Source organism: Fundulus heteroclitus, chromosome 18 (assembly GCF_011125445.2).
Source record: "Fundulus heteroclitus isolate FHET01 chromosome 18, MU-UCD_Fhet_4.1, whole genome shotgun sequence".
Lineage (NCBI taxonomy): Eukaryota > Metazoa > Chordata > Actinopteri > Cyprinodontiformes > Fundulidae > Fundulus > Fundulus heteroclitus.
The window spans coordinates 11,143,006-11,170,469 of NC_046378.1; the positions used below are offsets into that span (position 1 = coordinate 11,143,006).

At 43.5% G+C, this 27,464-nt stretch overlaps 1 protein-coding gene across 3 annotated transcripts; it reads right to left on the bottom strand.

The window, feature by feature from the left end:
- Positions 1 to 26,482, bottom strand: brwd1 (bromodomain and WD repeat domain containing 1). 3 transcript variants are annotated; one of them, XM_012850157.3, is made up of 44 exons: positions 26,241 to 26,479; positions 26,067 to 26,125; positions 25,920 to 25,949; positions 25,637 to 25,696; positions 23,828 to 23,978; positions 23,492 to 23,590; positions 22,131 to 22,291; positions 20,876 to 21,097; positions 19,487 to 19,587; positions 18,631 to 18,701; positions 18,390 to 18,490; positions 18,259 to 18,299; positions 18,079 to 18,180; positions 17,006 to 17,159; positions 16,784 to 16,918; positions 16,476 to 16,604; positions 16,134 to 16,282; positions 14,610 to 14,686; positions 14,229 to 14,441; positions 13,964 to 14,147; positions 13,508 to 13,598; positions 12,823 to 12,945; positions 12,268 to 12,338; positions 11,940 to 12,168; positions 11,713 to 11,829; positions 11,161 to 11,268; positions 10,892 to 11,016; positions 10,694 to 10,776; positions 9,863 to 9,974; positions 9,274 to 9,335; positions 9,036 to 9,191; positions 8,822 to 8,942; positions 8,586 to 8,711; positions 8,390 to 8,456; positions 7,879 to 7,929; positions 6,926 to 7,048; positions 6,663 to 6,815; positions 6,379 to 6,539; positions 5,261 to 5,433; positions 4,870 to 4,998; positions 4,594 to 4,761; positions 2,886 to 3,209; positions 2,648 to 2,806; positions 1 to 2,551 (listed from the first exon to the last, which is right to left on the bottom strand). In XM_012850157.3, the coding sequence occupies exons 1-44, from the start codon at positions 26,275 to 26,277 to the stop codon at positions 1,215 to 1,217; spliced, it is 6,645 nt and encodes a 2,214-aa protein (XP_012705611.2). In that variant the 5' UTR covers positions 26,278 to 26,479; the 3' UTR covers positions 1 to 1,214. The 3 variants fall into 3 exon arrangements, with proteins under 3 accessions (XP_012705611.2, XP_021165006.2, XP_036006082.1); XM_021309331.2 differs by having other exon boundaries at positions 6,358 to 6,539; XM_036150189.1 differs by lacking the exons at positions 1 to 2,551; positions 2,648 to 2,806; positions 2,886 to 3,209 and having other exon boundaries at positions 4,673 to 4,763; positions 4,871 to 4,998; positions 6,358 to 6,539; positions 26,241 to 26,482.
- Positions 26,483 to 27,464: the final 982 nt, after the last annotated feature.

Below are 27,464 nucleotides of genomic sequence, written 5' to 3' on the forward strand. Positions count from 1 at the left end.
CACCTTGAACAGATGTCTTTATTCATGGGAGGGGGGGATAAGTCATTCATTGCACTCCACGACCACATTTCATGAACAGTTTTACTGTGAAAGCTATTTATCAAAGGTGTAGTACGAAAAACGTCGAGCAAAAGGTCATCGGGCGACTGCATTTGGAAACGTCCTCATAAACAAAAACAAACAAACAAAAAAAATCAATATGGCCGGCAAAATATTTAAGTCAACTCTGCAAAAAAAAAAAGAAAAAAAAAAAAGAAAAGATTTTAACACTGAAAGTAGGTAACACAGGACAATGACAAAAGATCTTCCCAATATGAGAAATTTGCAGGATCTTGCTTTAACTACTTTTGGTTACTTGGCAAAATAAAGTACCAACCTGTGAAACATGGCAAGAAAATGCAGTTAAACGTAAAGAAAAAAAAATAAAAATAAGACAAACCCAATCAGCTTTAAATTAATGCTTTGCTAGCAACTAATCATTAAATCTCAGTTATGTATTTACATCTATTCACTAGAAGACAAAAATATAAAAATAAGAGGGGGGAAAATGTGTAGGGAAGAGAATACATTTGAGTTCATTTGGCTCACCTCGCTATACAGTCAAGCTTTACGTGTGTGGATTTACAAAGGAGTGCTGAAGTCAAAAACCCGGGCGTGGAATTGATGGATCCAGTTGATGCGCTCAGACATCTGCCGATCTGGAATCATTCAATCGTCCTTACCGTAGCTAAAAAACAAAGAAAGCTAAACCAAAAGAGAAAAGAAAAAAACCCAACTGCATCTCTCCAGACTACAGTAAACTTAGTTGACCCCTGAGTTTCTAATGCAAAACTAGTGTATGAAATACCTCATTACAGTGTTTCTTAGTGCAAGCCAGCAATATGCTCGATTAAACAGAGGTATATTAGATAGCACCCAAGCTGACCAGATTCCCCAGAAACGGTTCTTCTGCCAAATCGCCACCGCCACCACAGGAGCTGATGTTTTCCTGTGCCCTTGTGAAAACCAGCAGTTCAAAATGCTTGAATTTGTATTACATCTATAAACATGTTTTTCATAGAAAATATAAATAATATCCCTGAATGAAACAGATTCACAGCATTTTATTCGAGAGGACTCCAGTGCTACTACCAAAACTTGGCCATCCAGTGTCCCCAACCTGTCCATTAAGTGTCCGCCTGTCCCTGGGAAGCCTGCAGGCTCCAGCCGCCGTTTCATTCGCTGTCGCGATAGCTCACAGTCCTCTTGCCTCGGTTGCGGGTGTTCACGCGTCTCTTCCTCTGCGGTTTGCTGTACGACTCGTCGCTGTCCTCCTCGGAGACGGGCTGATGGCGCCGCTGCCTGAGCTGGCGGCCTGAGGTCCTTTCAGTCCGCGTGCGGCTCCTCCTCTTTGGACTGCTGTGGGACCCTGAGCTGGAAAAGGAGTTTTCAGAGGCTGACATCTGCTCGCTCTCCGAGTCTGAACTGTGTTTGCTGCTGCTGTAGCTTTCCTTCCTTTTAGGCTTTGGCGGCCTCAAGTTTTTCCTCGCCCTGGTCGAGCGGACGTTATCCTCCTCCTCCTCCTTCCTGGAGTCGGAGTGAGAGGAAGTGTCGCTACCTTTGCCGTCATAGGACTCCTTTTTAGAGCTCTTGGAGGAGCCGGACCTGCTGTTGCTATTGCTTTTGTTTAGACGGCCCTTCGGCCCCTCTTCCTCCTCGTCCTCGGAGTCTGAGGTGTAAATCCGTTTCCTCTTGGAAGAGATCTGATTCCTTCCTTCGCTGGGAGACGCTCTCTTGGGGACTCCCGTGTTGCACCTCTCTTCCCTCGAGTCTCGCTTGCTTCCGTTTCTCAGCCTACGCTGGTTTGCTCCGGTCAGGTCGTCCTCGGAAAGAGAGTTGTCCACGATGTATTTCTTTTTCGGCAGAGCTCGAAGGGTGAGCCTCCTGTTGGACGCGTTGTCGGAAAGATCCGACTCCTCGTCGGACGACCCGGTGGAGCGCTTCCGCCTCGACTTCTTCCGGGGTTTGGCCTCCTGCTCTGAACTTTCTGAAGCTGAGGCGGTGCGAGGCCTTTTGCTCTTGGCTCTCGTGGGTCTCCTCTTTTCAAGGTCCGAGCCGTCGCTGGAACCGCTTCTGTCCAGCTTTGCTCTCCTCGTCCCCTTCTTCCTAGGGCTGGAGCGTCTCGGAGGGTCGCTGAGCTCATCCGACTCGGCACCGCCCAGTTGTTTAGTTGAGGCAGGTTTTTGTTTGTCTTGGCTTTTTGATGGTGAGACTTTGCTTTTTTTGTTGGAGTCCCTCTGGATGGGTTCGTCTTCGCCCCTTCCGTTTTGTTGCGGCCGTTTCTGGGCGCCGTCGTCTTCGTCCGAGCTTACGTGGTGGGCTTTTTTCCGTGCGGTTCGGCCCTCGTGGCCCCCCTCCTCCTCGCTGACAATCCTGCTTCTTCCAGCTGTCCTCCTGAAAGGTTTTAGAGACGAGGGTGCCCGCTCTTCCTCCTCTTTTCCTGTTTCTTCTTGCTCAGAGTTGCTCTCAAGTCTAGGTTTTCCACTGTGTCCATTCACTTGGGACGAAGTATCTGTTGGGGGGGGGGGGGGGGGGGGGGGGGTTGTGCAGCTGGTTAGAACGACATGAAAGACAGCAGAGACACAATGAAGAAAAGAAAGTCATTCACCATTTCCTCTGGTCTTGGCAGCGTGTTTCGTTTTCTTCTGCCTGATGGACTTGTTGACTCCGTTCCGTTTGGTCTGGGAGGATGATGAGGCATCACTCCCAGTGGCATCTTCCTCACCCGTGGATTCACTGTCAGATTCCTGAGTAGATTCCTGGGAATCTAAAAACGTTTCAAGAAGACAATAAAGATCCACGGCTACTTTTGCCCAAAACAGTAAAGAGTAAAAGTCTTTGTCTACCTCCAGTCGACGACTTTCCATCCGACTCGGAGCTGCTCTGAATCACCGCCGTGCGTTTGGCCGTACGAGCCGTGTGGCGCAGCCTACTACTGCTGCCGCTTTGTGTCGGCCTCCTCTCTTCCTCTTCGTCTTCATCAGATGCTTCCAGGAGCTTCATCTTACTCACCGCAGCCCTTGCAGTCTTTCTCTTGAGCAGCCTGGGACCGGCCGCGTCCTCCTTCCTGCCGGAGTCATGGGAGGAGGAGGCTCTGTCAGAGTTGCGGTGACTCCGCCTTTCTCGACGAGATGCCCTGCTGCTGTGCCCGTTCATTTCTGCTTTGCCTTCTGAAAAGCAGCCGTACAGAGTATTAAACGCCACACTTTACATTTTCACACGCATTATGATGTTAAAAGCTCAAAATCGGCATTTCTATGATTGTTTTTTTTCCCCCCAGAGCAGAGAAGTGACACACTGAGACCCTTCAGGGAAAGGCCTTCATAAAAACCAAGTGGGTGCTTCCCTATTTGGAGGGTAACGTGATCTGGAAGTGTTACAGTGCAACAGTCAAGCTTCTCTTCTGCGCCGTTATAACTACAATGATTAGATTATATGGTTATATGTTCATTTCTGATATGCAGCATGTTGTGAGAAAACCTAATCCTAAATTGTATGGGCGTGATAGTTTTTGGAATACTGTATAAAACAGCTACGTAACTGCGGCATGGACAAACCCTCACAAATGAGACTTTTAGCTGCTTCCATTCACTCAAGCAACCACTGTCTAGTTTGCTAATGTAAAGTGTTTTTGTCCCATTGTTTCTCAGCGGAGACAAATGAAGGACTTATCCAGAGCAGAAATTACAACATCTATAGTACGCGCTCATAATCCTAGTTTCCTGTCCCAAGAGAGCCAAATTACAGGCAAGCTGGACTCGCTTACCACCTACGACCGTGAGCCTTTGTCATCGTCACCACTTCATGTTTGGGTGGTCTGTGTGTCAGTCATTCATGCTTGAGGTCAGTGTTAAGTTTGTTACATACTCCAAGAGAACAGAGAGTTTTGTTCTTGCAGTCGGGGTCGGCAAGAACTATGAAATAAAGTTTGTTTTGGCTCCGTCTATTCATACTTCACGAGACGCTCAGCTGCAGAAGGCAGCCCCGCTATTACACACGTCACTGAGGATCGACCAAGGGAGAGCGAGTCGAGCACGGAGCAGGCGAAGAGCTGAGAGTCGAGGATCAGACAGAAACAATAGCTCACAGTGTGCTCCGGTGGCATTTGGTAAGACTGCGAACACCGGGGGCGGGATTGCCCCGCTAGGATAATTAATACAGGAAATGCTGCAAGTGAGCAGTATGGCATGTTCGACTGCTAAAATCGCTAGAGTTGAACAGACATTTCCACTTTTCCAGCTTCAACAAGCTTATCTAAATCTTGTCCAATCACAGAACAGTGGTCGGACACACCTCCTTGTCTGGTGTCGACACCAAACAGGGAAACCCCCAAGACCGGACACAGACGTCTCATTTCTCGTGGAGTATGTAGCCTTAAAGGTCATCACTCTTTGGCCAATTTTGATTGTGTTCTTTCGTGCTTTGACGGTATTTGTCTGCCTCAGACATTCAAATGTGTAACAATCACTACTGTAAGGCCTGATATTAACTGAAAGTTTGAAAACATTCATGGCGTATGGTCTTTATTCTGGCTGCTGATTTGTGATGTTTCACCTGCTCTTGTTCCGTCTCTGGCAGTTCTGTTTCTGGTCTGCCGTGTGCTCCTGCTGCAATAGTGGTGATCTGAGGACTTGGAGGAAACGTCTCCTTCGTCTTCCTCCTCACCTTCACTCTCGCATTCCTCCTCTTCATCGTCGTCCTCCTCACTGTCGCTCTTAGCAGCTAGCCACGACAGAAATCAATTCAGTCCAAGGCATTCCTTTTAATACGTGACTCCAGTATGACACATCGCGTTCATTCTGTGATATATGCGGGAAGTTCATTTCTGACCTTTTTTCTTCTTCTTGGAAGCTTTGCTCCTTGTAACTCTGACTTTGTGTCTGCTTTGATGACGCTTTGAAGAAGCTGGACGCGTCTCCTCCTCGTCTGAATCACTCTGCTCGTTGTCGCTTTCAGACTCTGAAAAAGAATTTGCCTCATGTTTATCAAAACTTTGGAGGATACCCGAGACAACTACGAGGGGCAAAAGGTTTTAAATCATTTATAAACGAGTTTTGTTGCACTTCTACCTTGTAATCTAAGAGCATCAAGATCAGGAAATACTGACAAACTGCTCTGATTCACTGAAACTGCTGAACAGTGAGGGTCAGGCTGGTCTCAGGAAGGACACGTACTTCAGCTAGTGTTATAAAAGCAATGAGGAAGCAAGGTTTGCTTGTACCTGGTGTGGATGAGGCAGCTTTGGAGCCGGAGTCGTCCTCTGAGGAGCTGCGACCTGAGCTTCTGCCGCGACTCCGCCTCGCTCTCTCGGGGACAGACACTTTGGCTGAGGTAGATTTCGTTACGGACATGGACTCCAATTTTTCCTGAGTTTTGACACTGGGCTTTTTTTGACTGGGGAGGGTGGAGAAAGGGGGAAACATTCAGTAACTCAACATCCAACATCCACAATATGACTAAGAAACTATTCAACGTAAACATCTGAATAACAGCCGCTCTCTTTAGTAAGGCTTAAAGGCAAAGTCGGCATGGGGGATCCTGGGCTTCTGCAGGACTTTGTAGCGCTTCAAGTCTAACTAGATCACCGCATGTTTTAAACCTGGCTTCTGCCTTTTGGTTTTTAATCATGCTTTAGGCTCATTCTTACATTTTTAAACCTATTATTACCTGTTTTATAATTCAATAGAGGGTTAATGGGACGTGTATTTGTACAGAAGATATTCGGTACATTCGGGTTGGTGCGTACATGCGCCAAACAAATACTGGTTCATAGCTGAACACATGCAGGATGTTCATGTGTGGAACTGACTGCCCAACTCTCTGCAGCTCAACTTTAAGAAGTGACTCTGAAACAAAACAGAGAGGGCTCCTGGCTACGTGTCTGCATCATGAAATCAGTCCAAGACGCTGCACGGCATCTCAGACGCAACAACACGCTGGTGCTGTCGCGACGAGCCCCTTTGACCAGTCGGGGTTTTCTAACAGCTGAGCTGTCATGGTGCATTCAAGTACGTGTTGCACACGTCAAAAATGGCAAATCAAGTCCAGGGCGAGAGGCTAAAAATCAACCTAAATCTCGAGTCAGTTCTAAAGCGTTCCCATTAGTTTGTTTCTCTTGCTTAAAGCGAACTAAACACGCACAGAACTGCGTTTTATATGAACCGCTACACCCTTCCTGTTTACACGTTTAATGCAATGGTTTCTATTACCCAACAGAAAAGAAGAAACAGGTCATAACAAGACAGATCTGGAGCCAGATCTAAATCCACGGCATGCTGGGTGCAAAGCCTTCCGCTTTAAATGTATTAAAGAGCTAACCACAGGCGAGGCAAGATGAACCTTGTTGCGGCCGACGCCTGATCCAGCTGCTGCATTTTCTTGCGAAACCTCTGACTGCGGCGCAGCCTGTCACTGCTTTTGACAGCGGTTTTGTACTCCGATATGATTGTTCTGATCTGCTCCTCGAAGAAGGCAGAGAGTCGCAAGGTCATGCTGTAAATCTGAAAGAAAGCACAGAGTGCGTCGACTTAAAAAAAAGAAAAAGAAAAATCGTATATGACTAATTTCATTTTAATGCCAGATGAGATCAACACTCCGTCCTCAAACGGTAATTATCCCCCTACCTTGGAGCGTTTGTTGGGCGTGTAAGCCTTGGCATTGGCAAATATTAACCGCGTGTCTTTGCACAGCTCTATAGGGTTGTCATAGCGATCTTCCTCCAGGGTCCTTTTCACCGTGCCAAAGTCCATTGGAGTATCAATAATGTCAAGATAATCCTGGGCACATAAAGAAGACATGACTTGGGGCTCGGTACACGACATCCACAGCTTGGAAGGAAGCCTGGAGCCATTTTCAAGTCACAGATTGAGCTGATGTGTTCACTTACAGGATAGTTCTCAGGATCCACAGGCTGTCTGAATGGTTCTGAGTCTTCACAATCAAATATGTAGTTGACCAGATGCCTACACTGTTCCTTCCAGGATTCTCGGTCTGGCACCACCTCAGAGTGCTGCAGAGACCCAAACAAACAGAAATGCAGAGCGTGTTAGAGTCTTCATGCAATCTCCTATTTTCTAGGGATCCCCTAAAAAGTCAGTCAGAGCCCCGAATCAGTCGATTTTACCCATGACCGGATCAGTTCGCTGTTCGGCCTGCTGGGAACTTAAAATGGTATCCTTCCAATCAGCGAGCTAAATCAAGCGCCACTAGGTAAAACCGATCACAACACTCCTAAGAGTGAAAGTAGTTCTTGTAAGAAGAAGACCCGAAGTCAGTTATTTCAGTATCAGTGAGCCGTTAAATAATAAATTTACGTTAATTTTAATAATAGTGTCTTTGTTTTAAGTCCTGTGTAAATGCAGAGCAGCAGACTGCTCTCCTCACCCAGACACAGGGTGACCATGACTCTGAAAGATCGATGGCGACAAAAAGGTCCTTAGCTTTGTTATATACTTAGATTAAAGGAATAAATCATTCAACAATTTGACATTAACTTTAAATCAGAGCCCATTCTTCTTCATGATTAACTTTAACTGTGCAAGGGTTTATTCTGAAAGGAGCATGAAGAAAAGTTTACCATCTTTTGTATTTTGAGCTCTGAAAAAAAATCTATTTTACTAGATAAAGCGGTTTAAATTTCAAGATAGCTGAAAGTTGAAAAGAGGCACATTGTAGTTATTTAAAGCTCTTAAACAGAAATTGTTGGATTTAACTACAGTCTGTATTTGGAGGTCAGCAGCTTCAGAGATCTGAAACTGGGCCCTGATCAGTACATCAATGTATAAATGTATATTGTTGTGGATTGGAGCAGTCAGTGTTTGTCTTCCTGTTCTCATTTACCTGACGCAGTCTGTGTCCAGAGGATGTACCTGGTGCCTCTGTGTCTTCTTCCTGCAGAGAGCAATCACAATCAGTCAAATGGCAAGATCAAAATTAAAACGGAAACAAGCCAACGATAAATAAAAAGTAATTCAATTTCAATTCTAACTCTTACAATCAGTGACGAACCAGCAAGCAAAGACTGAAATCAACTCTAATCGAAGCAGACTCTTCTCTTATCTTGCGTGTGCCATAATTTTACTATAAACAGTTAAATGTCTCAACTTCTTATTTCTGCTTGCAATGAAGCTTATGTAATTTAGCAAAGTGCTTTTATGAGAAAAATTGCTTACAGGGTCTGAGAACATGTGTATATATATATATATATAAAAAAAAAAAAAAAAAACTGCCCAGGTGGCCACCACCAACCCTTTTAAATAAGACCCAATCAAACCTACAGCATTTTCATAACTTTTAAAAGCAAAGGACTAATTTTACTGAACAAAAAGCTCATTATTCTTTGCAGACTTGCCTCGTCATCGTCATCCATTTCCTCCACTGCATTGTAAATCTCCAGGATATCTGTGCAGCTTGGATTACTGGAAAAACAGAACGAGAAGATCAGCACATCGTACTGAGACGATATTTTCCGTATTATCACACAACGTGTCCCTGGCTACTTTAAAAAACAGAAACACTAAGTGTGAAGAACAGCCAATCGATCTTACTTGACAAACTTCTGGAGGACGCTTGAGATGATTTTTGCAGAGTGGGCAATCTTGCTCCTTGGCTCATTGAAAGTGCGGGCGTTATGTGCAATATACCTGGCTTCCCAAACTAACGCAGAGAGGCGCCTGTCGAGCACAGAGGGGGGGAGTGTATCAAACTCGGCACAAACCCTAATTTATTCATTTTAATAGGCGGATACTGAAAAAAATAAAATAAAATGACTGGAGGAGCCTACCTGTAGAATCTGTTGATGAGCCGCAGTCTGATTGTGCCCAGATCTGTGGGATAGGCAATCACGGTGCAGTAGGTAGGATACTGGACTAAGTCCACTGGACCAGAGAACGGAGCGGCAATTTCTGCATCCGAAACACGCAGAAAAGCTGATTAATCCCACTACCAAGAAGGTAGGTTAGAAAAACAAGCCAACAGAGAGACATAGGCGTACACACCGAGCGTAATGAGCTGCTCGACACCAGCGATGATGCGTTCACACTCCTCGTCCCTGCTCCTCTCACCCCACTCCCCTGGTACAGGTTTGTACATCAGCTCCTTCATCTCTTCTGCTGTGGCAGGGATGCCTCCTCCGTCCGTGTCTGGCTGCAGGGCTGCAGAGAAAGGGCCAACAAGCATAACCATGCAGACAACTTTTTCACTGAAACAGGTTAAAAACGCTTGAGCTGCCATTACCGTCCTCCTGAATAGGTTCCACGTCCCAGGGACTGAGTTTTTCCGTTTCTCCATTGTCCCACCTATTTGGAAACAAAGTAACAAAATCCCACTATTAGTTATTTTCCTGATTTCTGACTCTTGGAGAATAATCACATACAACAATAGTATAACAGGGTCAGCTTCAATATGCAAGGCGGGGGAGAAAAAAAGCTACATCATAGTGCAAACAAAGATAAAAAATTCAGCATCAGATTTTGAAGCTTAGATTTTTTTCTCTAGGCTTGAATCTGAATTTAAAACTGTGGTTTCCCCTGTTATAAGCAAATAAAATGTATCTAGAGAAACAAATAAGAAAATTTGCAGCAAATTAAAATGTAGAAAATAGGCTGTTATATTTTATCTCCCTCTGGAGATCCTTAAAGGTGTGGCTGCAAAAGGTGCCACCCTCATTATTCTTTTACTCAGAAAAGGGAATTTTTAGGTTCCTACTTATCTTTACTATCACTTACCCATTATACAATTCAAAAGTAATAAGTTCTTAGTATTAGCAGTAGTGTTTAAATGATGTACTGCACTGATGTGACATGGCGGCTCGTATTCTTCCCACCTGACTTTGAAGCACTGGAAGAGGCTGTCTGGGTATTCTGGCTGGTACGGCTCTTGACAGACAAGGGTCCCAAACCACCAGGCGTCGTCTATCACTGAGCGAAACCGGTCGTCTACCATGGCAAAAAGTGTAAAAAAAAAAAAAAAGTTACAATCCTGACCTATATTGACTACCGTATTTTTTGGACCATAAGGCGCACCAGATTATAAAGGCACATTAAATATTCTTCACCAGTGTGTAATATCACACCATCTACCACATCACAGCTCTCTCCTGAGAGACAGAGCTATCAGCTTCTGCTGGGAGGACAGAGTTGGACCTCACTGCCCTGTTTCTAACATAAGGCCAAAATAAACTTAACTTTTCTATTGAATTAACTTACTTGGTTAATTGTTGTTAGCGTGTACTCTGGGCACGGGATGCCTTACATGAATGCACTTCTAGTTTAGACATTACAGTCAGGCAGTCTTGTAGACAGCTCAGGAGGCTGATCAGGTAGTGACACAGTGTACCGTAATGCTTAGAATATCCATTGAAAGGAGCGGCTTTGTTGCTAATCAAAGTAGTGCTTGCCAATTTTAGTTTTGTACCACATAAAATCAGTCAGTAAGCAGACCAAGTATGGCAATTTTTGAGACAATGTAATGATTTTAAGTGTGCCTTACAGTCCAAAAAAATACTGTAAAATCAATAATTAAACAACTAAAGACATGCAGAAAAAAGATCAACTAGCAACATTTACCTCATGCTGTTTGTTAAACGTAATCATTGAACAAGTTTGAAATGGATCTAGAGAAGACCGAGCTGCAAAGAAGAACGAAGCTGACTTACTTGGTTGCCAATTTCGACGCAGCGCCTCATCGTAACTTTGCCTCAGCACCAGAAAGTCGATCACATCTGGCATGTCATGGTACCTCCAGAGAAAAAGAAAACATTAATAGAAACGGACTCATGTTTGTCTTCTTTGAAGCATCAATCTTTACAATCATGACCAGTGTGTGGTCATCAAAGTTAACATGAGTTGCTTACTTGATAGAAAATGACTTGTCGGTGATTTTCTTGGTGCCGTGGTCGATCAGAGTCAGCTTCAGACAGCAGAGCGTTGGAGGGCAAACTTCATATTTAATCCCAGTGATCTTCACGAACTCTTGGTCCTAGGAAACACGACCAGTTTCATTTAATCTGAGGTAATCTGTGTCGCTTTGGTTTTTTTTTTTTTAACTAAAACTTCAGTGACTTTAGTAACACGTGGACACATTTTCTATGCTGCTCTGAACACAATTTCTTAAGGGTTATACCCGCAGCTCCATTTTTTTCCACGGCTGTTTTTCCAGGTTGATGGGATAAAGCTCACTTCGACTCACAGCCTCAACATAGGCCTCATGGCCCTGACGAAAGTAGATCACCTGAGAGAAACAGCGGATTCATGTAAAGGCTTTGCCTCCAACTCAGACTGCAAGGAACAGATATGTGTTGAAAGTTATGTAGGCCATGATATTACAGCATCAACTCTTAAAAAGCTTTACTTTTCGCACATTTGCAAAGGCAGAAGGTTCTCTGGTCGCTGAGACCAGCACTGAACTTTGTGTCCTAAGTGTAAACTGCTGACATCACCCCTCAACACACCATCCCCCACGGTTAAACAAGGCGGTGGTAGCATCATGCTGTGGGGATGACTTTCTTTAGCGGGAAAGAGATGTGTATAAATGCAAAGAAGAATATCTCCTCTCTTAACTGTAACACTATTCAATAATTAGTAATGCCGAGTAATAGAATATAATTATCTGGTTCCAAATAACAGATCGTAAAGGAGAAGACAGCCCTGAAAAGAGTTTGTGAAGGCCACGTACCTCATCGCCCATCTGTGGAACAAAAGGAGACTTCCTGGGAATGACGTCGGTGATCCACGCCGACGGCCTGAACTCGTTCGACACTTCCCTGTTGATAGACGGCCGGGGCTTTGGACGCTGGTCGGAGCACAACGGGTAAAGCGTTTAGGTATTTGCTGATCTCGTTTTATCTGAGAGACAACATGAAGCCAGATCTTAATGACCAACAGAAACGTCTGTAAACTCACCCGGGGTGACTTGGCTTTGGCTTTCTTAGCTTTCTCTTTGCTTTCCTTCGCAGGTTTTTCCTCCTCCTCGCTTTGCTGCCTCTCCTCCTCTTCCTCGTTTTCTTCGTCCTCCTCTTCCTCGGAGCTGATGAGCCTGCACCTGGCTCGCTTACGCGACGACAGCGGGGTGGAGGGCTGCAGGTTTATGCCGGCGTCTGCTGTCCAGTCCGAGTACTCGCTGGAAGTATGGCTGTCCAGTCAGACAATTCAAAACGCAGATTAAACCACGAGCGCTGAAGATACACTCCCAGCAGGTGCTATACACTAATGCAAAAACATAGACTCGTACTTCGAGGAGTCACTGGTCCACTCTAGATCGTCATTGGAGGAATCCAGCTCACTGCCGTCCAGTTCGTTGTCCTGGGAAAGAAAGCCGAATGGCTCAGAGACACCTGGAACTACAGGTGCGTGTACCTCATTCGTAAAAGTTCACCAGAAGGCCGTACAGCAAGGTCGTCAAACTCATTTCTATATGGGGCCACTTTGGCGTCATGAAGTCTTTAAAAGGGCCGGTTGCATGTGCATAGACGATCCTTTTCATTTCATAATTTCATCCCAGTTCACATAGTATTATAAAAAAAAAAGCACAGTAACATAAAAGTAGCACGCTCAGACCCCGTTTATACAGTTTATCTGCAAAAAAAAAAAGTTGATATTGGGTTGAGTTACACTTACAGGAGGCACAGTTTTAGCCACCTTATACACTTTAAAAGGATATATGCCTCTACTTAATGACATGATATGCCTTTTTTTTTTGGCTCTTGAGGGCCGGATAATTTATCTTGACGGGCCGGATTCGGCCCACGGGCCTTGAGTTTGACACCTGTGCCGCACAGCGAGTTACCTCGGAGTGTATGTCCGAAGTAGCCGTCTCCTCGCCTTCTTCACACGAGAACTCGATGAACTCTGCTGAACCTCGGCTGCCGTTAACCTTCTTTGCGGCGGAGGGTTCCTCGTCGGAATCGTCCTGCGGACAGATCGGCCCGAGTCGTTACCGGCGCACTCAAACATTTACGCAGGAACTGTTCCACAGGACGAAGTCAATTATACCACAAGTGCGTCTGAGTAAAATAGGATATAAACAAAATTGAGAATTATGGGCTATAGCCAATGAAAAACACTATATTCATTGTATAAATTGTATTATTATGCATGAGTAAAATATATATGTTGATTCAAAAACATTATGTCCGTGCCATGGCCTACACAATCCAGAGGAAGACTGCTAACTTTGTTGACTGTACATAGAGCGCTGTAACCAAATACATTAATAGAAAATGAGTGGAAGGAAATGTGTCAGAAAAAGGTGTCGAAGTGAGCCTCCGGTGGATTGTGAGGACAACCCTGTACAAGAGATGTTTCTTAAAGAAAAAATGTTTATTATATTCTGTGTGTAATTAAGGTTTTTATGAAAGTTTTATTTAATCCTGAAATAAAGGCGATATTCCAGTTTGTTTAGATGCTTTTATCCACAAATGGCTAACAGAGACCAAAGTCCTTGTTTAGCCACAAAGGAAGAGGACACCTACCCGACAGCTGCCGTAGGCGATCCTTCTCTTCTTGGTGTTGTACAGGAGCACCTCCTCGTCTCCTCTCGCTGTTCGAACATCCTCCTGGTTCCTGAAACAGGTTTTCCATTTTGCTTATTTTGAGAAAAACAACAAAAGAGCTAAGAGAAATTGTCATTAAATACCATACACACATATTTCCAACTCCAACTGATGATTGCTTTTTAGTTATAATAAAAAAAAAGAAATCTGCTGATGTTGAAATGATTTTTCTCGACAAAGGAAGCCAGAACATTGAAATCTAGGCTAAAATCTAATTTACTTTAAATCTATTTTTTCTACAAAGCATCATAAAATATGTATCCTTGAATTGAGCAGGACCTTATATCTAAAGTTGTAGCTGCCCTGAGTCATCAAGAGGACCTACTGTATTATAAAGTAGTATTAAATCATGTATTTTAGGTAGAAATATGGTACCTATAGTTGCTGGTTGCCAGTTCTGGTACCACCACCCTGCGTCTCCAGGCCTGCAGGTCCCTCTCCGTGGCCATCTGACTACGAGGAGCGTTTTGGTGCATCTGCCTTACCCCCTCCACTTGTCCGCTTCGTCTCAGGCCCACATTAGGAGACGAGTGGACGTCCGCCCGGTCATTCACGGACACTGCGACCAGACAAAATATGCTCGGACAAAACTCAAGGACGGTTTGTGATGCAGAACAATGCCGGGGAGCGTGGCAGCTACCTCTGCGCGGAGTGCTTGGTGCTGGCGCCAACACCGGGCCTTCTGGTCTGGCCTCAGGACCCGGCGCCGCTTCTGTGCCGGGCTGGTTCTGCCGGTCCTGTTGTTGCTGCAGCTGTCGGATCGCCTCGTCTAGGAGGCTGCTACGTCTCACCGAGATCTCCTCGGGTTCTGCGGTCTGCTGGCTGATCACCTGCTCCACCACTTCTCCATCACCTGAAGGAAAGGTAGGTCAAAAACCCGCTGGAACCATAGTCGCAAGGAAGCTTCATAAGATGATGCCTCCTTGCATTACTGGGAGATGATTACTTAACGGAAAAGAAGAACATCAAAGCCGTGCGTCGGTCAAATATTTTCTGTAAAGCTTCAAAAATCCAGCCTTACTGGTGGCTACATATCCCAGCTGAGGAACCAGGTGCTCGGCCGCTATGTTCTCTCTCCCCGGGACGAGGCGCTGGTATCTGGAAACACGTCAAATATTAGGTTTTGTAGGGACGGAGGAAAATAAAATGTGGCATCCCGAAAAATTGTCAAGCTTTTTAATTTACAACAGTACGGAAGTAAAAGCTAAACGTGCTAGTAGTAGTACTTTTTTCCATCATGGCAGCCGGAACACCAAATCTAATCTGTAGGGTTGTAAGAAATGTCCTTGGTGTGTCGATTTGCTGAATCTTGATGACTGTGAAAGATTGTCAACTTATTGAGGGATGTGCTACGGCCTTATCTAAATATTTCAGCTTGATCAGCCGTTGGCCAGTGAAAAGAACAAAATTCATAATCCAATTTTGTCCTGATCAGTGAATGAACAACGATATGCGCCGCTAGGTCGCACCGACTGCACTCTTTGGTGGGGATGCCGTTACTGACTGATATGCAAAAATAATTAGTGAGAGAGGCTATTTAGAGGAAAACTGTATTTTCTGACCTATCTGCAGTTCATTTAGGCTCTGAGAGAAGAAAAGAGAACAAGACTTTCAGGAAGGCTGAGACGAGGACAGAAAAGTTTTATCATTTTGGGTGTGGACTTTCTGCCATTCAACATACTACATCAGGAAAACACTGGCGGCCTGTTGGAAAGCTTAGACAGATATCTGTTTATAGGAAATTTGATGTCACTTCTAAATAAAAAAAAAAATATTTTAAAAGCACAATAAAGAAAAACTCATTTTGCAAAAAATCAATAAATAAAAAGGATGGATGCCCTTTTATATAGGATGTCGATATTTGTGGAAGGTAATGGGGGAAAAAATGCAGATACCAACCTAATAAGAAAAATAGCTCTACAGAGTAATTTCTGGTACGTTTAGTGTCCACTTTGGGTTGCAGACAACTGATCTAAATTCTGAAACAAAGAGCTTTTTTTTTAAATCAATACTAACAACACTGATTGCTATCAGAAGGTCCTAACTGCAGTTTAGCAATGACAAATCTTTATTCAGCTGGTAAAGTCCTTTTATGCAGCGACTTTCTTATTTTTGTGGTCCAGCCACGACTTGGGCACTTATTGGTATTCGTAGTCAACACTGTTCTTATACATTAGTTTTTAGAGCGATAATATAATTTAGAGAGATATTATAATAGAGAGATATATCCAAATTATAATCTGGATAAAATGGGTATTAGCAGGTAAACGTGTTACGAAATCTGAGATCTGAAATTGGCAAATTTTTCAGCAAGTGAAACATCTTAATGAAAAAAAAACTGTACAGGACAAGAACTATAAATCCTGTACTTATATATTTTTAGAGGATACCCTATAAAACCCTATATTAACCCCCATAAATGACCGTCTGTAGATTAAAACAAAAGAACTGGGAGTAGAGACGATAGATTTCAGGGGTTTAGAAGTAGGGAGTCCGACAGGCCAGTCCCTTTAAAGTGGTGTATTTGTCCTTTAGTCTTAATCACCTGGGTGGGTGGGGGTTTCCATCTACATCGACCAAGAACGGAGGGGGCATCAGATGGGGTGCTTGCTGCGTCTGCTCGTCCAACACAAAGCCATTGGCGTCTCGAATCAGCGGCCTGTAATCTGTGTGGAAGAACACCTGGTCTGGAAGCTGTGAAAACCAAGGGAAGCATTATTGGCAAAAAGCCGCTTCGCTTTTCGCTCCTCGCCTCGACTTATTCTTCCTATTACCATTTCTCTCTACCAAAACGTGTACGAAAACTTTGTCTTCATTAATAAGAAAAAAACTAAAAAAAAAAAAAAAAAAAAAAAAAAAACACATTTTATACGTCCAGTTTTCTTGCCTTTTCATAGGGTTTGGAGCTGCCGAAGCCGAAGATGAGCAGATGGCCGTGGGAGTCTGTGCAGGCAAACCGCTGACCATCAGGAGTGAATTTGCAGTCAAATACAGCGCCATGACCCTGACCTTCAATCTGGAATGAGTACAATAAAGTATTTGCAAGGAGATCGGCAGAAGACGATTTTTTTCCCCACACTGTTTTATAAAAACTAAGGATGTGGAAATAAACTTGATGCAAAAAAAAGAAAAACCCCACCACCTTGATGTAAACGGTTGGGAGCACCAACAAAATAGTGCAGAGAGTGCGTGTACCATGTTGAAGTAATGCTGCGTGTTGGTTCCTCGCTGCAGATCCCAGATGAAGACGTTCCCGTCGTGGCCAGCAGACAGGATGATCCTGGGATCAAAAGGGTGAGGTTCGAGGACAAACACCTCAGCCTCGTGGCCCTGAGAGCAACATCGACAGTCACTATGGTAACGGCACTAAACAGAGTTGTGCGTCTTCCCGGAGCACGAAGCATTGTGCAGACTTACTTTAAGGATATGTAGCAGCTGTCCTGTGTAGGAGTTCCACACTTTGAGGAGATGGTTGTTAACGGCCGTGACGACTGTATTGTCATGGCGATCCCACGCAACCATGGTAACTTTTGGTTTAAAGTAGCTTTCCTCTTCATTTGTCGGTTCAGCACTAATAGACGGAAACAAATCATGAGGGTTTGGCCCCAAAACAGTAGCGCCCCTACCAGTTCAGCTTATTCAAAGAAACAGACCCATTAATATCCAAGTCATTAAAGCAGAGTTTCTGCTTCACTTTGCTCAAAATCAATGTTAGCATCCTACGCCGCAACAAAGTCTTTCCTGTTTTGTTGCAGAAGGCAATCTGGCAGATTGGTCACAAAGGTACACCATGTGATTGTTATTTGAGCCATCTCAGCTCTATACAAGCTATCTACAATCTGCCGTAGATCACAACGAGTCACTTTTGCCTCGATCGGCCTTGATCGCTGGGTCAGATGCAGGAAAATTAGATTTGTGTCCATTGGCTAAAGGCGTCACCTTTGATGCTAATTTTCAGCTTGGTAAAAAAAAATATTTGAAGTTTGGGAATTTATGTTTTGATACATTAATTGGTATTTTCCTGTAATTCCTCCATTTTCTATTGGATTTAAAACTACCGCTTTCATCAACTAACCTGCAGCACATTTTTCATCTTATGCATTACAGTACGTAGTGATAAAAATGTAATTCACCCAACTCCAAATCATCAGGTAGAATCATAGAAGGAAAAAAAAGCCTAATTGGTGAATCTCTAAATAACATTTATTTTTCCTGAAGTCTGATCACTTAATCACATTATCATCCTTCCTTATAGCAAACTCAGATGCTCTTCGGCCTTTAATTAATCAATAAGGGATGTAAAATCTCCCCAACTTGGAAGCAACCGTTTTCCCCTAACAGATGACTGAGCCCTCTGACAAATGGCCACAAAGACATTTAAACAAATGAAGCTTATTTAGTTCGCTCCATAAACTTATTACACGATCAAAACACCACAAAGAGAAGTCGACATTTGAGCCCACACCAGGTGACGACCAGCCAGCCCTTACCCTGGCAGAGTTGCAGACATGTTGAGTAAGATGCACCTCCACCGCTGCCGCTGATGGAGCTTCCAGACTCGAGCGGTTCCGTCTCGACTCCCGCTAACGAACCTGAGACAGAAAGATGCTCCATTTAACTCAGTACCGACTTACCACAAATAAACATAGCGCCACAGTAAAAGCACACACCTTTCACCTGAGTGGCAAAACTGGATGCTGTCCACTTTATCCTAGGCAGAGCAGACAAGCAGAGCGTTGAAATACGTTGAAACGTTGCACCTTGCAGAATGCTGCATGCTAGCAAACTGAAGTCAGCTAACCGTGTGCTCGTGGAGCTCTGATATCTTCTCCGGACTCCCGCTTCCCATGTAATAGATTCTAATGACATCGTCTGTACTTCCTGTTGCTAAGAACATCCCGCCTGAAAATAGGAGCGTTTAGAAAACTGATGGCGCTCTAACCCAAATGCAGATAAAGCTGACAGCGCGTTACACTGAGGAGAACCGTTGGTGAGGACCCACAACTCTTTCAGCATTTCGTTCACGCAGCAACGGCCGTTACCTGGACTGAACGAGGAGCACACGGTCTGGATCCCGGGCCTCGGCCGCTCTGTGAATTTGTGTGGTCGGTCGCTTTAGGGAGGACAGAGCAGACAAAATGTTGGCTGATTTACATCAACGGTGACAAGCTTTCACTGACAAGGAAGGACAAGCGCCAAAAAGGACCAGAATCATCATAATGCAGGGGGAAAGAAAAAAAAAAAGCTTGCACCAGCTGTCTCATCAGCATTCACGTGCCTACAGGCTCATGCACATGTCTGCATTTCACACAAATCCCTTATTCCCTAGGTTTATTTACAAATCCCCTGGTATCCTACTGTACATCAAATACTTGATACATAAAATGCAAAATGATAAAAGGAAATAACTGGATACCCCCCCCCCCCCCATTCTTCTTTTTAATGCATTAAACAGCTTCACTGTCCCCACAAAACAAGATCTTTAAATAATGAAGGTCAGTTCTTGAGATTTTATGGAAGGTTATTTTTCTACTTATTCTTTAATCGCAATAAAAAAAAAGGCAATTTGACAACGTTTTGTTTACGCTTGTTAAAATATTCTAGTATGGATGCCTTTCAGTAAATTCAAGTATAAATGTTTAGCCAACATAATGAAAAAACAAAAACATTTAAATATAAAATTCATTGTAATTCATTCAATCCTCTGGTTTTCAATCTTGAAAACAATTGTTTTCCTCAACCTTAGAGTTTTTCTTTTTTTTTAAAGAACAGTGTATTAATCTTAGTAATTTCTAAAAAATAAATAAATAAATAAATAAATAAATATACATACTGCAGAGGAAATGTTCTTTATAAGCCATCTTTGACCTGAGCAGCGGTCAGAAAAGCAGCGCTCACCTGAAGTTGATGTTGTCGGCGTCCCACTGCCAGAAGCAGACAGTCGCATCCGTTCCAGTGGACAGCATGTAACGCTTGGAGCCCTTGGCAAAAGGTGAAAACTACAACCAAGAGAGAAGCACAGGTCAGAAAAGGAAACTACTCCTCAAGAATCAACAAGATTTGTTCATTACGTGTCGCCATAGCGCCACTTTGATGAGGCGGACGCGTGTTATTTTGTGCAGAGGGAAAAAAAAAAGCTCAACAAGGAGGGTTGAATATTAACATCCCACAAAGCCCTGCTCAGGTGAAACAAAACAGAAACATGTGATCTCAGGTCATCAGGGACACATTGTTCAGGGGTCCTTCTGTCTTCCACCACCTGAACTGGGTCGAGAGCGCATCCTAAGACGGACCGGGCCCTTCCTGCTGAACCTATCCAACCGCCTCCCCTTGGCTGCACACCACTTGCAGATAAATACTCAAACCCAACAAAAAGCTGCTCAGCAAAGCACCAACATAATATATATGAATACAAAATAACTTGTAAGCTTGTTGAAAATGCTAATATTTATCCCGTATGTCTTTAAACACAAATTGTCTTGCTTAGCACTTCCCACGGACGTTGGTTCAATGCGTTTACCAACTTTTGCCCATTTGGGAACGCCGTCTACAGAAACAAAAGGTTTGCTAAAAGATGAGGCAGCGTGTGGCGACCAAGCTCCAGTCTGCTGACAGGGAAAGAGAGAGCGAGCGGCAACACGACAGCTGACAAAGACCAGACTGAAACAAATTATACAGACATCATGTCACATCTTATGCAACTAGGAATGACGTAAACACAAGTTGTTTTTATTTCTTCATATTATAATGCAGTCTGTAGTTATGCTGTTTAGCACTAACTAACACGGGTGGAAACACTGCTCCAACCTTGAACCACAAAAAATATCTGAGGATCCGAAGAATGACTTAAAAATATTTGTCTTGTGTCCGTGGGCGTTGTTTAGAGCAACGTGTGAAGAAAGCGGTTCCTTCTCAGCTTCAGGACTCTAAAACAGCCAAAGTAACTTTCACTGAGTCATCATAGGGTGTTTTTTTTATCTTATAAATAAACGGTCTGACCCATTTGGCCTGGTTCTGCACCAGCTCTGCAGGCTGACCCCATTCTCCGATCAAGCACTATTCCCAATGTTCACAACGCTCCAGGTGAGCTCGCACCGTTTCTATCCCAAGAGGCAAACGGATGAGAATAAACAGACTTTTCCCACAGCGCAGCAACAGCGGTTTCAGAAGCGTCAATTAGTTATTGCAAAAGTTTAGAAGGATATAACCTGCCACCCTTTTACTTTCACAACGGGAGAACGCCCTGCATCGATAGCCGCTTATTTTCATCGCAGCCCATCGGTTTACCTGAAGGGAGGTAATGGATCCGCTGTGCCCCTGCAGCACAGCCACGGGGGCGCAGGTACGAAGGCACCACACACGGATGGTCTTGTCGCAGCTTCCTGCGGCGATTAGTGTGTTTTCATAGTTGACAGCCAAGTCTGTGATTTCTGCAGAGTGTCCTCTCAACGTCGAATGAAGCCGTCCGTCAAATGAAGACCAAATCTTCACCAAACAATCATCTGAGCCCTTAAAAAAAACAAAAAGAATTGGAAGAGAGATCAGGCAGAGAGGGATTACAGCAGCACATCACATCTTGTCTTGAGGGAAGTCTTTTAAATGGTCTATAGCGGAGTCACTGATTATCTCAACTCCTCATACCCGTCGTTGGTGAACTGTCTGGGGCTTTAAGTTTTCTAGAGCAACAAAATAATGTGCCTGACCTAAATGAACTTGTGCAACCCCTGTACATAGAGTAGACTTTAAAAACTGGCAGCACCAATCCCAGACACCCGGCTTCATGTGAGCCACGCCTGGGTTGCCCTTAAAAACCTGCATCTTTTTCACCCTTCTCCAGTGTTCCTACAGCATAAGGCAAGTTAAATTCAAGACTTTTTAAGACCTTTTTAATGCCACTTGAAATAAAAAGTTAAGACCAACGTCACGATAAACAAGATAAACCTGGTTGCGACAACTTCACCCAAATGTTTATTTTAACATAAACCATTACTTTCTGGCCCAGTAGACATGTTTAAGATTTGAAAAACATTCCATATAGGAAGAAAGCTAAAAACACACAAATTACAGATATATTTTTAACAACTACTGAACTGAATTCACAAACTTTGTTTTGTTCCCTACTAAAATAAACTATAAATCAGTTTTAAAAAACCACAACATAACCAGTGCCAACTCTTTTACGCAGCTATGGTTCGGCCGCAACAGTTTTTATTGGTTCCGCTATTGGGACGGAACCAATAATGGTTACATTGAGCCGTTCTGTAAATTAAAAAATATATAATTGTGTCAATTATTTTACCTTTTGGTAAGGATTACAAAAATAAAATCCTATTTATGACCTGGTAATAATTTTAAGACCTAAGAACGACTAATTTACGACATTTTAATGCCAATTAAGACCTTAATTTTATAATACAGAATTCAATGCCTTTTAAGACTTTTTAAGGATCCGCGGGAACCCTGTTCTCAGAAGAGTCGGCTCCCAAGTTTTCAGGCTTATGCATTTAATGAGCTGTCCGTGTGCCGAGTGGTCCCCTCTTACTGTGAAGATCCTGAGACCGGTGCGATCAAAGGCGATGCAGTACACTGCAGACAGGTGTCCCAGGATCCGCCTATGCAGACGCATGTGCTCATAGGTGCTGACAGGACTGATGGAGCTGAAGCGCTGGACTCCGGTCAGCTCCCTCCCCCGATGCACCTTCACTGTTAATAACAAAAAAACACACCAGGGACACAGAGAATCAAATGACAAGCGCTGAGACCATGAGATATGCGAGCGAGGGTGGGGAACGCGACCAAAAACAACAATACAAACCTGGCTTCTTTAGTCTTACCCTAAACGCGGCGACAGAAATCTAAACTGCATACAAGGAGTTTGCCAGCCAGAAACGGCATCAGTTCTGTGAACATTAGATACATCTAGGCCGCATCTGCTGCTGTGCGAAGCTATTAAAACTTCCATACGACTGATGACCCAACGCCTTAAGATTTGCAGAGACAGACGATATTTTAAACGCAAAAACCGAATCCTGGAGCAACGAAACATCAGCGGCAGCAACCCGCAGTTGTACAACAGTTCCTGAAAGTAGTGCGTTGCGCCTGCAAGCCACACAGATCTTCAACAAAACAAAAAGAGAACTTTTCATTTCATAATTTCAGATAATTTTAAAACAGAACAAAATTCTGTTTCCATCGACACTAAAATAGCACCGTTGTCAAACCAGCCGGCTTGTGTTGTTGGAAATGATCTCGCTGTGCCTCGGGCTCCATGTTTTTATCCAAGCGACGCACAGATGAATGCCACAGAACGGTGTCCGCAAACCACAAGAACGCTGATTGAGACCCATTCGTATTTGTCTGAGAAATATTTTTCCTCACAAGCAAACCTTTTCCGAACTTATATTAAAATCCTCACAAATCATGAGATAATCTGCTTTAGAAAGGTGCCGAAGGAAACCAAACAAAGGTCGTTTACGGATAACTCGATCCTACAGAAATCAGATTCTCAGACCTATTCACTGGTAATCACACATCTATAGAAAACAGCCCAAATACCCCAGAGCCAAATATGTGCATTGCTCTTCTTACAGCAGGAAGCGCTGCTAAAAACAGGTTTGACAACAATTAATGTGAAACTACACAGAAAACCACTAACATCAGGCTGCTGCGTTACTAAATCAAACAGAAAAATGTTTAAAGGAGGACCAACACTACGGCGTATCCAATAAGCTCACCCATCAGGCTTTACTTATAGAGGCTCCACAAAACCAGAACAGCGCTACAATGAAGACATCCTCAAAAATGTTCCAGTTATTGACGAATGATGAAAATCACAGCGGGTAAATATGACCCTTCTGGGAGAATGTGCCGGTGCATTTTATTTCCTACAACACGGGGACCTACCCTGGTGTGGAGGTTGCTTCTGGTTCAAAGGCCTCTCTGGTGGTCTGCCCCGATGTAGGGCTGCATATGATGAAGCTTTGAGCTGCACACTGTCGAAGTCTGAAAAATAAAAATCAAGAATCAAGAACGAGAAAAAAAAAAAAAGTGCTTCTGTCAACTGCGAGGAACAGATGTGTCGGTATCATCACTGCATATTGCACACGTGAGAAAAGGCGCTGCTGATCAGTTATCTGTGAAGAGATCTTCTCTGCAGACAAACCTGACTGCTCTCACGCAGTCTAAAGTAACCCACAGCAAAACCCACTTCACACTCCCTCGACGCGGGGACACCTGTACCTTTTGCGGACCGAAGCATGGACTGCTTCCCACAGCCCAGGAGGGAGTGCACACCTGGGACGCATGACGGCACCTCTCTGTCGAGGAGTGGTCCGATTTGCTTACATATCTGCAGCAAATGGTCGGGCGCAACATGTCTGTTGGCAGCGACCTGTCAGGGCAAACGAAACGAGAGCAGCGACAAGATACTGAATGCATTTTTTTTTCTTTCATATATACAATTCTGTTGAATTTAATGTACACCTGATGAATAAGCCCCAAACTATATCAGTTGCAAACATCATGAAGCCCGCCATGACTGATCTGTGAACAGGCCACCTAATCAGAGCGTGTCAAGCCGACGTTAGATTTTATGGCAATAGATAACCCTGTTTTTAATTCTTCAAACGAGATAAATATATTTGTTCAGCTGCTATTTAGATCAACTGGTATTCAATGCTGTCTGATATTCTTAGTTGTATTTAGTCCCGTTCGCAATAGTTGTATACAGCTTACATGGCTTCACCTATCTGAAGCTATGGAGACACATACTTGTGAGCTACAACAACTAAAGCTGCAATTGTCATGAATTCAATTGAATTTATTTAAAAAGCACCAATTCATCAACAAATATCATCCTAAGGCACTTGACAAAAACCATCCCATTTATTTATTTATTTATATATATATATATAAAGAAATAGAATCCATCCAATCTGATGAGAATTCATTTACATGTGTTCTAATTTGCTTACATGTTATTACACAACATAGTAAAATTGAGTTCATAATGCTTGGTGGTGAAAAGTTATTTAAGAGAAACTAGTTGATGGTATCTAATCATTGATAAAAGCATTCAAATCACCAGCAACCATCCTTTTAAAGAGTCTCTCGATCGCTTACTAGTCTTCTTTTAGTACGGACCAGGCATCATTTAATTCAAAGATACTTTGTTACTCTCAAAGGCAAATTAAATAAAATCCTGATGAAATGCCTAAGACATCACAGTATTATTGAACAGCGATGCTGTCTAGATGCATTATCTACTGCGTTGAAATCAAAGCCATTTACTGCCAACATCTGCAGCGCATAGACATGGCTTTTTGGAAAGTAAACATATGTGTGCCATGTGTGGGATGTTTATAACTGTTTAAACTTTTTAGCTCTTGAACAGATCTATAAGACTTGTCAAATATCCCAACATTGAGAACAATTAAAACTTTTTCTAAACGTATTTCCTAAAGGCAGTGCCGTCTGATTCACAGTAATCCAAAAGCTTTCTCCGGCATTAAAAACGTTTTTTTTTTTTTTTTTTTATTACGGCACATTCAGGGTCTGACAAAGTGTTTTTCATGCACTTCTCACCCCTTATTCCTTCAGGCGTGGTTTATATGCACATTTTCTCTCCTTTTTTTCCAATGGACCAATCAGAGCCCAGGTCACATGCAAAATAACTCGGAGACAAAGAAACTCGGCTTGTGATTGGCCGACCAAGCCGTCTGAGCAAAGCGACGACCCGAACAACCCACCCTAACTGCAATACGACAGCTGGTACAAAAAAAAAAAAAAAAAAAAAAAACATTAAACTCCCATCTTAATGCGGGCTTTTGCAGGCCCGTTCAAAAGTTAACGATACGCTATGTAGTTATCGCGACCAGGTTATACTTTACGGTTCATTAAAACTTCAAAGACCTACACGAGCGGTCCAGATGGAAACAGAACAAAGACCGTAAACAAGCACCGAGCGTGCAGCCAGCCTCCCCTCCCCTCCCCTGTCAGAAGACAATAACAAGCATCGGCAATGAACTTAAAGACAAAGTTAAATCTTACCACATCTTCGTATGTTCTGGGGTGTTCGTTCCCCAGCCAGTCCAATCTCCCGGGTAAGAGCTGCCGAAAACAACAGTTTAGTATAGCGAGAATAACTTAAAAAAAAAAAAAAAGAAACAGGCACACGTATATCTTAAACCCCGGATGATGTCAAATGAGTGGGACGTAACGGGGGTATTAAAAAAGTCCAGAGAGTTCAGCAAGTTTATAGGCACGTTGTGAGCCTACAGCGGAGCAGCTAGTTAGCGGTTACCTAGCAAGCCGAGACAACGAAAATACACACCTGGTTTTCCTCGAGCTCGCTTGCAAGGACCTGAGAGGGGGAATTAAAACGCAATCCAGATTAGGTGTCTGTTGACTGTTATCAAGTAGCTCGTCAACTACGCCGAGATACAACAAAGTGTGCTAGTCAAAAAGGACGCCAGCTCACCTCAGCCGCTCTCCGACACGGACCCGTTGTTAGGAAACGAGAAATCAAGTAATAGAGCTCTGAAAAGGGAACAGTGAGTACGTTAGCGGCCAGCAAATCCGCCCCAGGATCAATTAGCACGCGCAATACTGATTTAAATCAAGCTATCAATTGGGGTTTACTTCTGCGGCTTACCCGACTCAAGGAGCGAAATGTTCCGACTTTTGGCCATGGAAGCGGCCGTGATTTGGAGGTGAAACTATCCTCGGACTAACTTTATGGCTCGAGTACAAAATCTGGTATATTTATTTAATTTCGGTTACACGTCGCTGACCCCCCTCCACGGTTGCTCCCGCTCTCTATTCAGCCTGTTTGCAGTCGCCATTGGAAGGATGAGGCCTAGGCGATACAACTTACTTCCGCCACGGCGGAGTAACACAGGAAAAGGGGGGCAGGGAGGGAGGAGCGCTTCGGCAACAAAAGACACCAGCTCACGTTAGCTTGGTGGCTAGCCCGAACTCATATTATATCACTGTAAAATATAGAGCCATATTCAAATATTTGTATATTTATATATATTCAAACAATAACACAGCTTTTTAAACGCATAGATCCTATAAATATTACGCCCCCCTTTTCTGGTCGCAAGGTCGTGAGTTCTGAATGTGACGTCATCGATAACGGTTGGCAGCTCACTTCGTTTACCTATTTTTTTCTAACGTTAAACCGTTAAACCTCAGTCTTTGCATTAATAACTAAAGCGTTTAATGCTGTGTGTTACAAAATAAATGGATAAAATATAGAGTTTAGTAAGTTGCAAGCTCCTCATTTTTATTATCATCACTAGCTTTGTATTTCAAAGCCACAATGTTTAATTGAACTGATTAATTACTAGTTCAGGTCCATCATAATAATTCTGTTTTACTAATTTATTTCTGGAACTGAAACTCGCAGCATTACGCACGGAGTGATATTTTCCTACTTATTGCTGTTCATTCTCATGACTGTAGCTGGCAGCAAATAAAAACATTAGAAATTTGGAATTTTACATAATTTTTTTTTTTTAATTACGTTTCGATGAGAAAATATATCTTGCATCATATTATGGATTACCCAAACATGCAGAGGATTGCTGGCATGCATCACAGATACCCTGCAGGCCTCCAGAAGGGGGACGAGCGTGTTGCCAAACGAACTTGGCTGCTTGCAGGGTGCTGTAGGCAAATGAAAAGAAAGTTGAGCGGAAGGAAAAAAAGAAAAAAACAGCAGAAGAGAGCACCTGCGGCCATGAAACAGAAGAGATCCCAGGCAGGAACCAGGCACAAAAGCATATCATCCCTACCAGGTCCCGGTCACCCAAGCATAAGCCATTTGCTCAGGCCCCCAAAGAGGCAGGAGGACCAAACCCACAGATCCCCA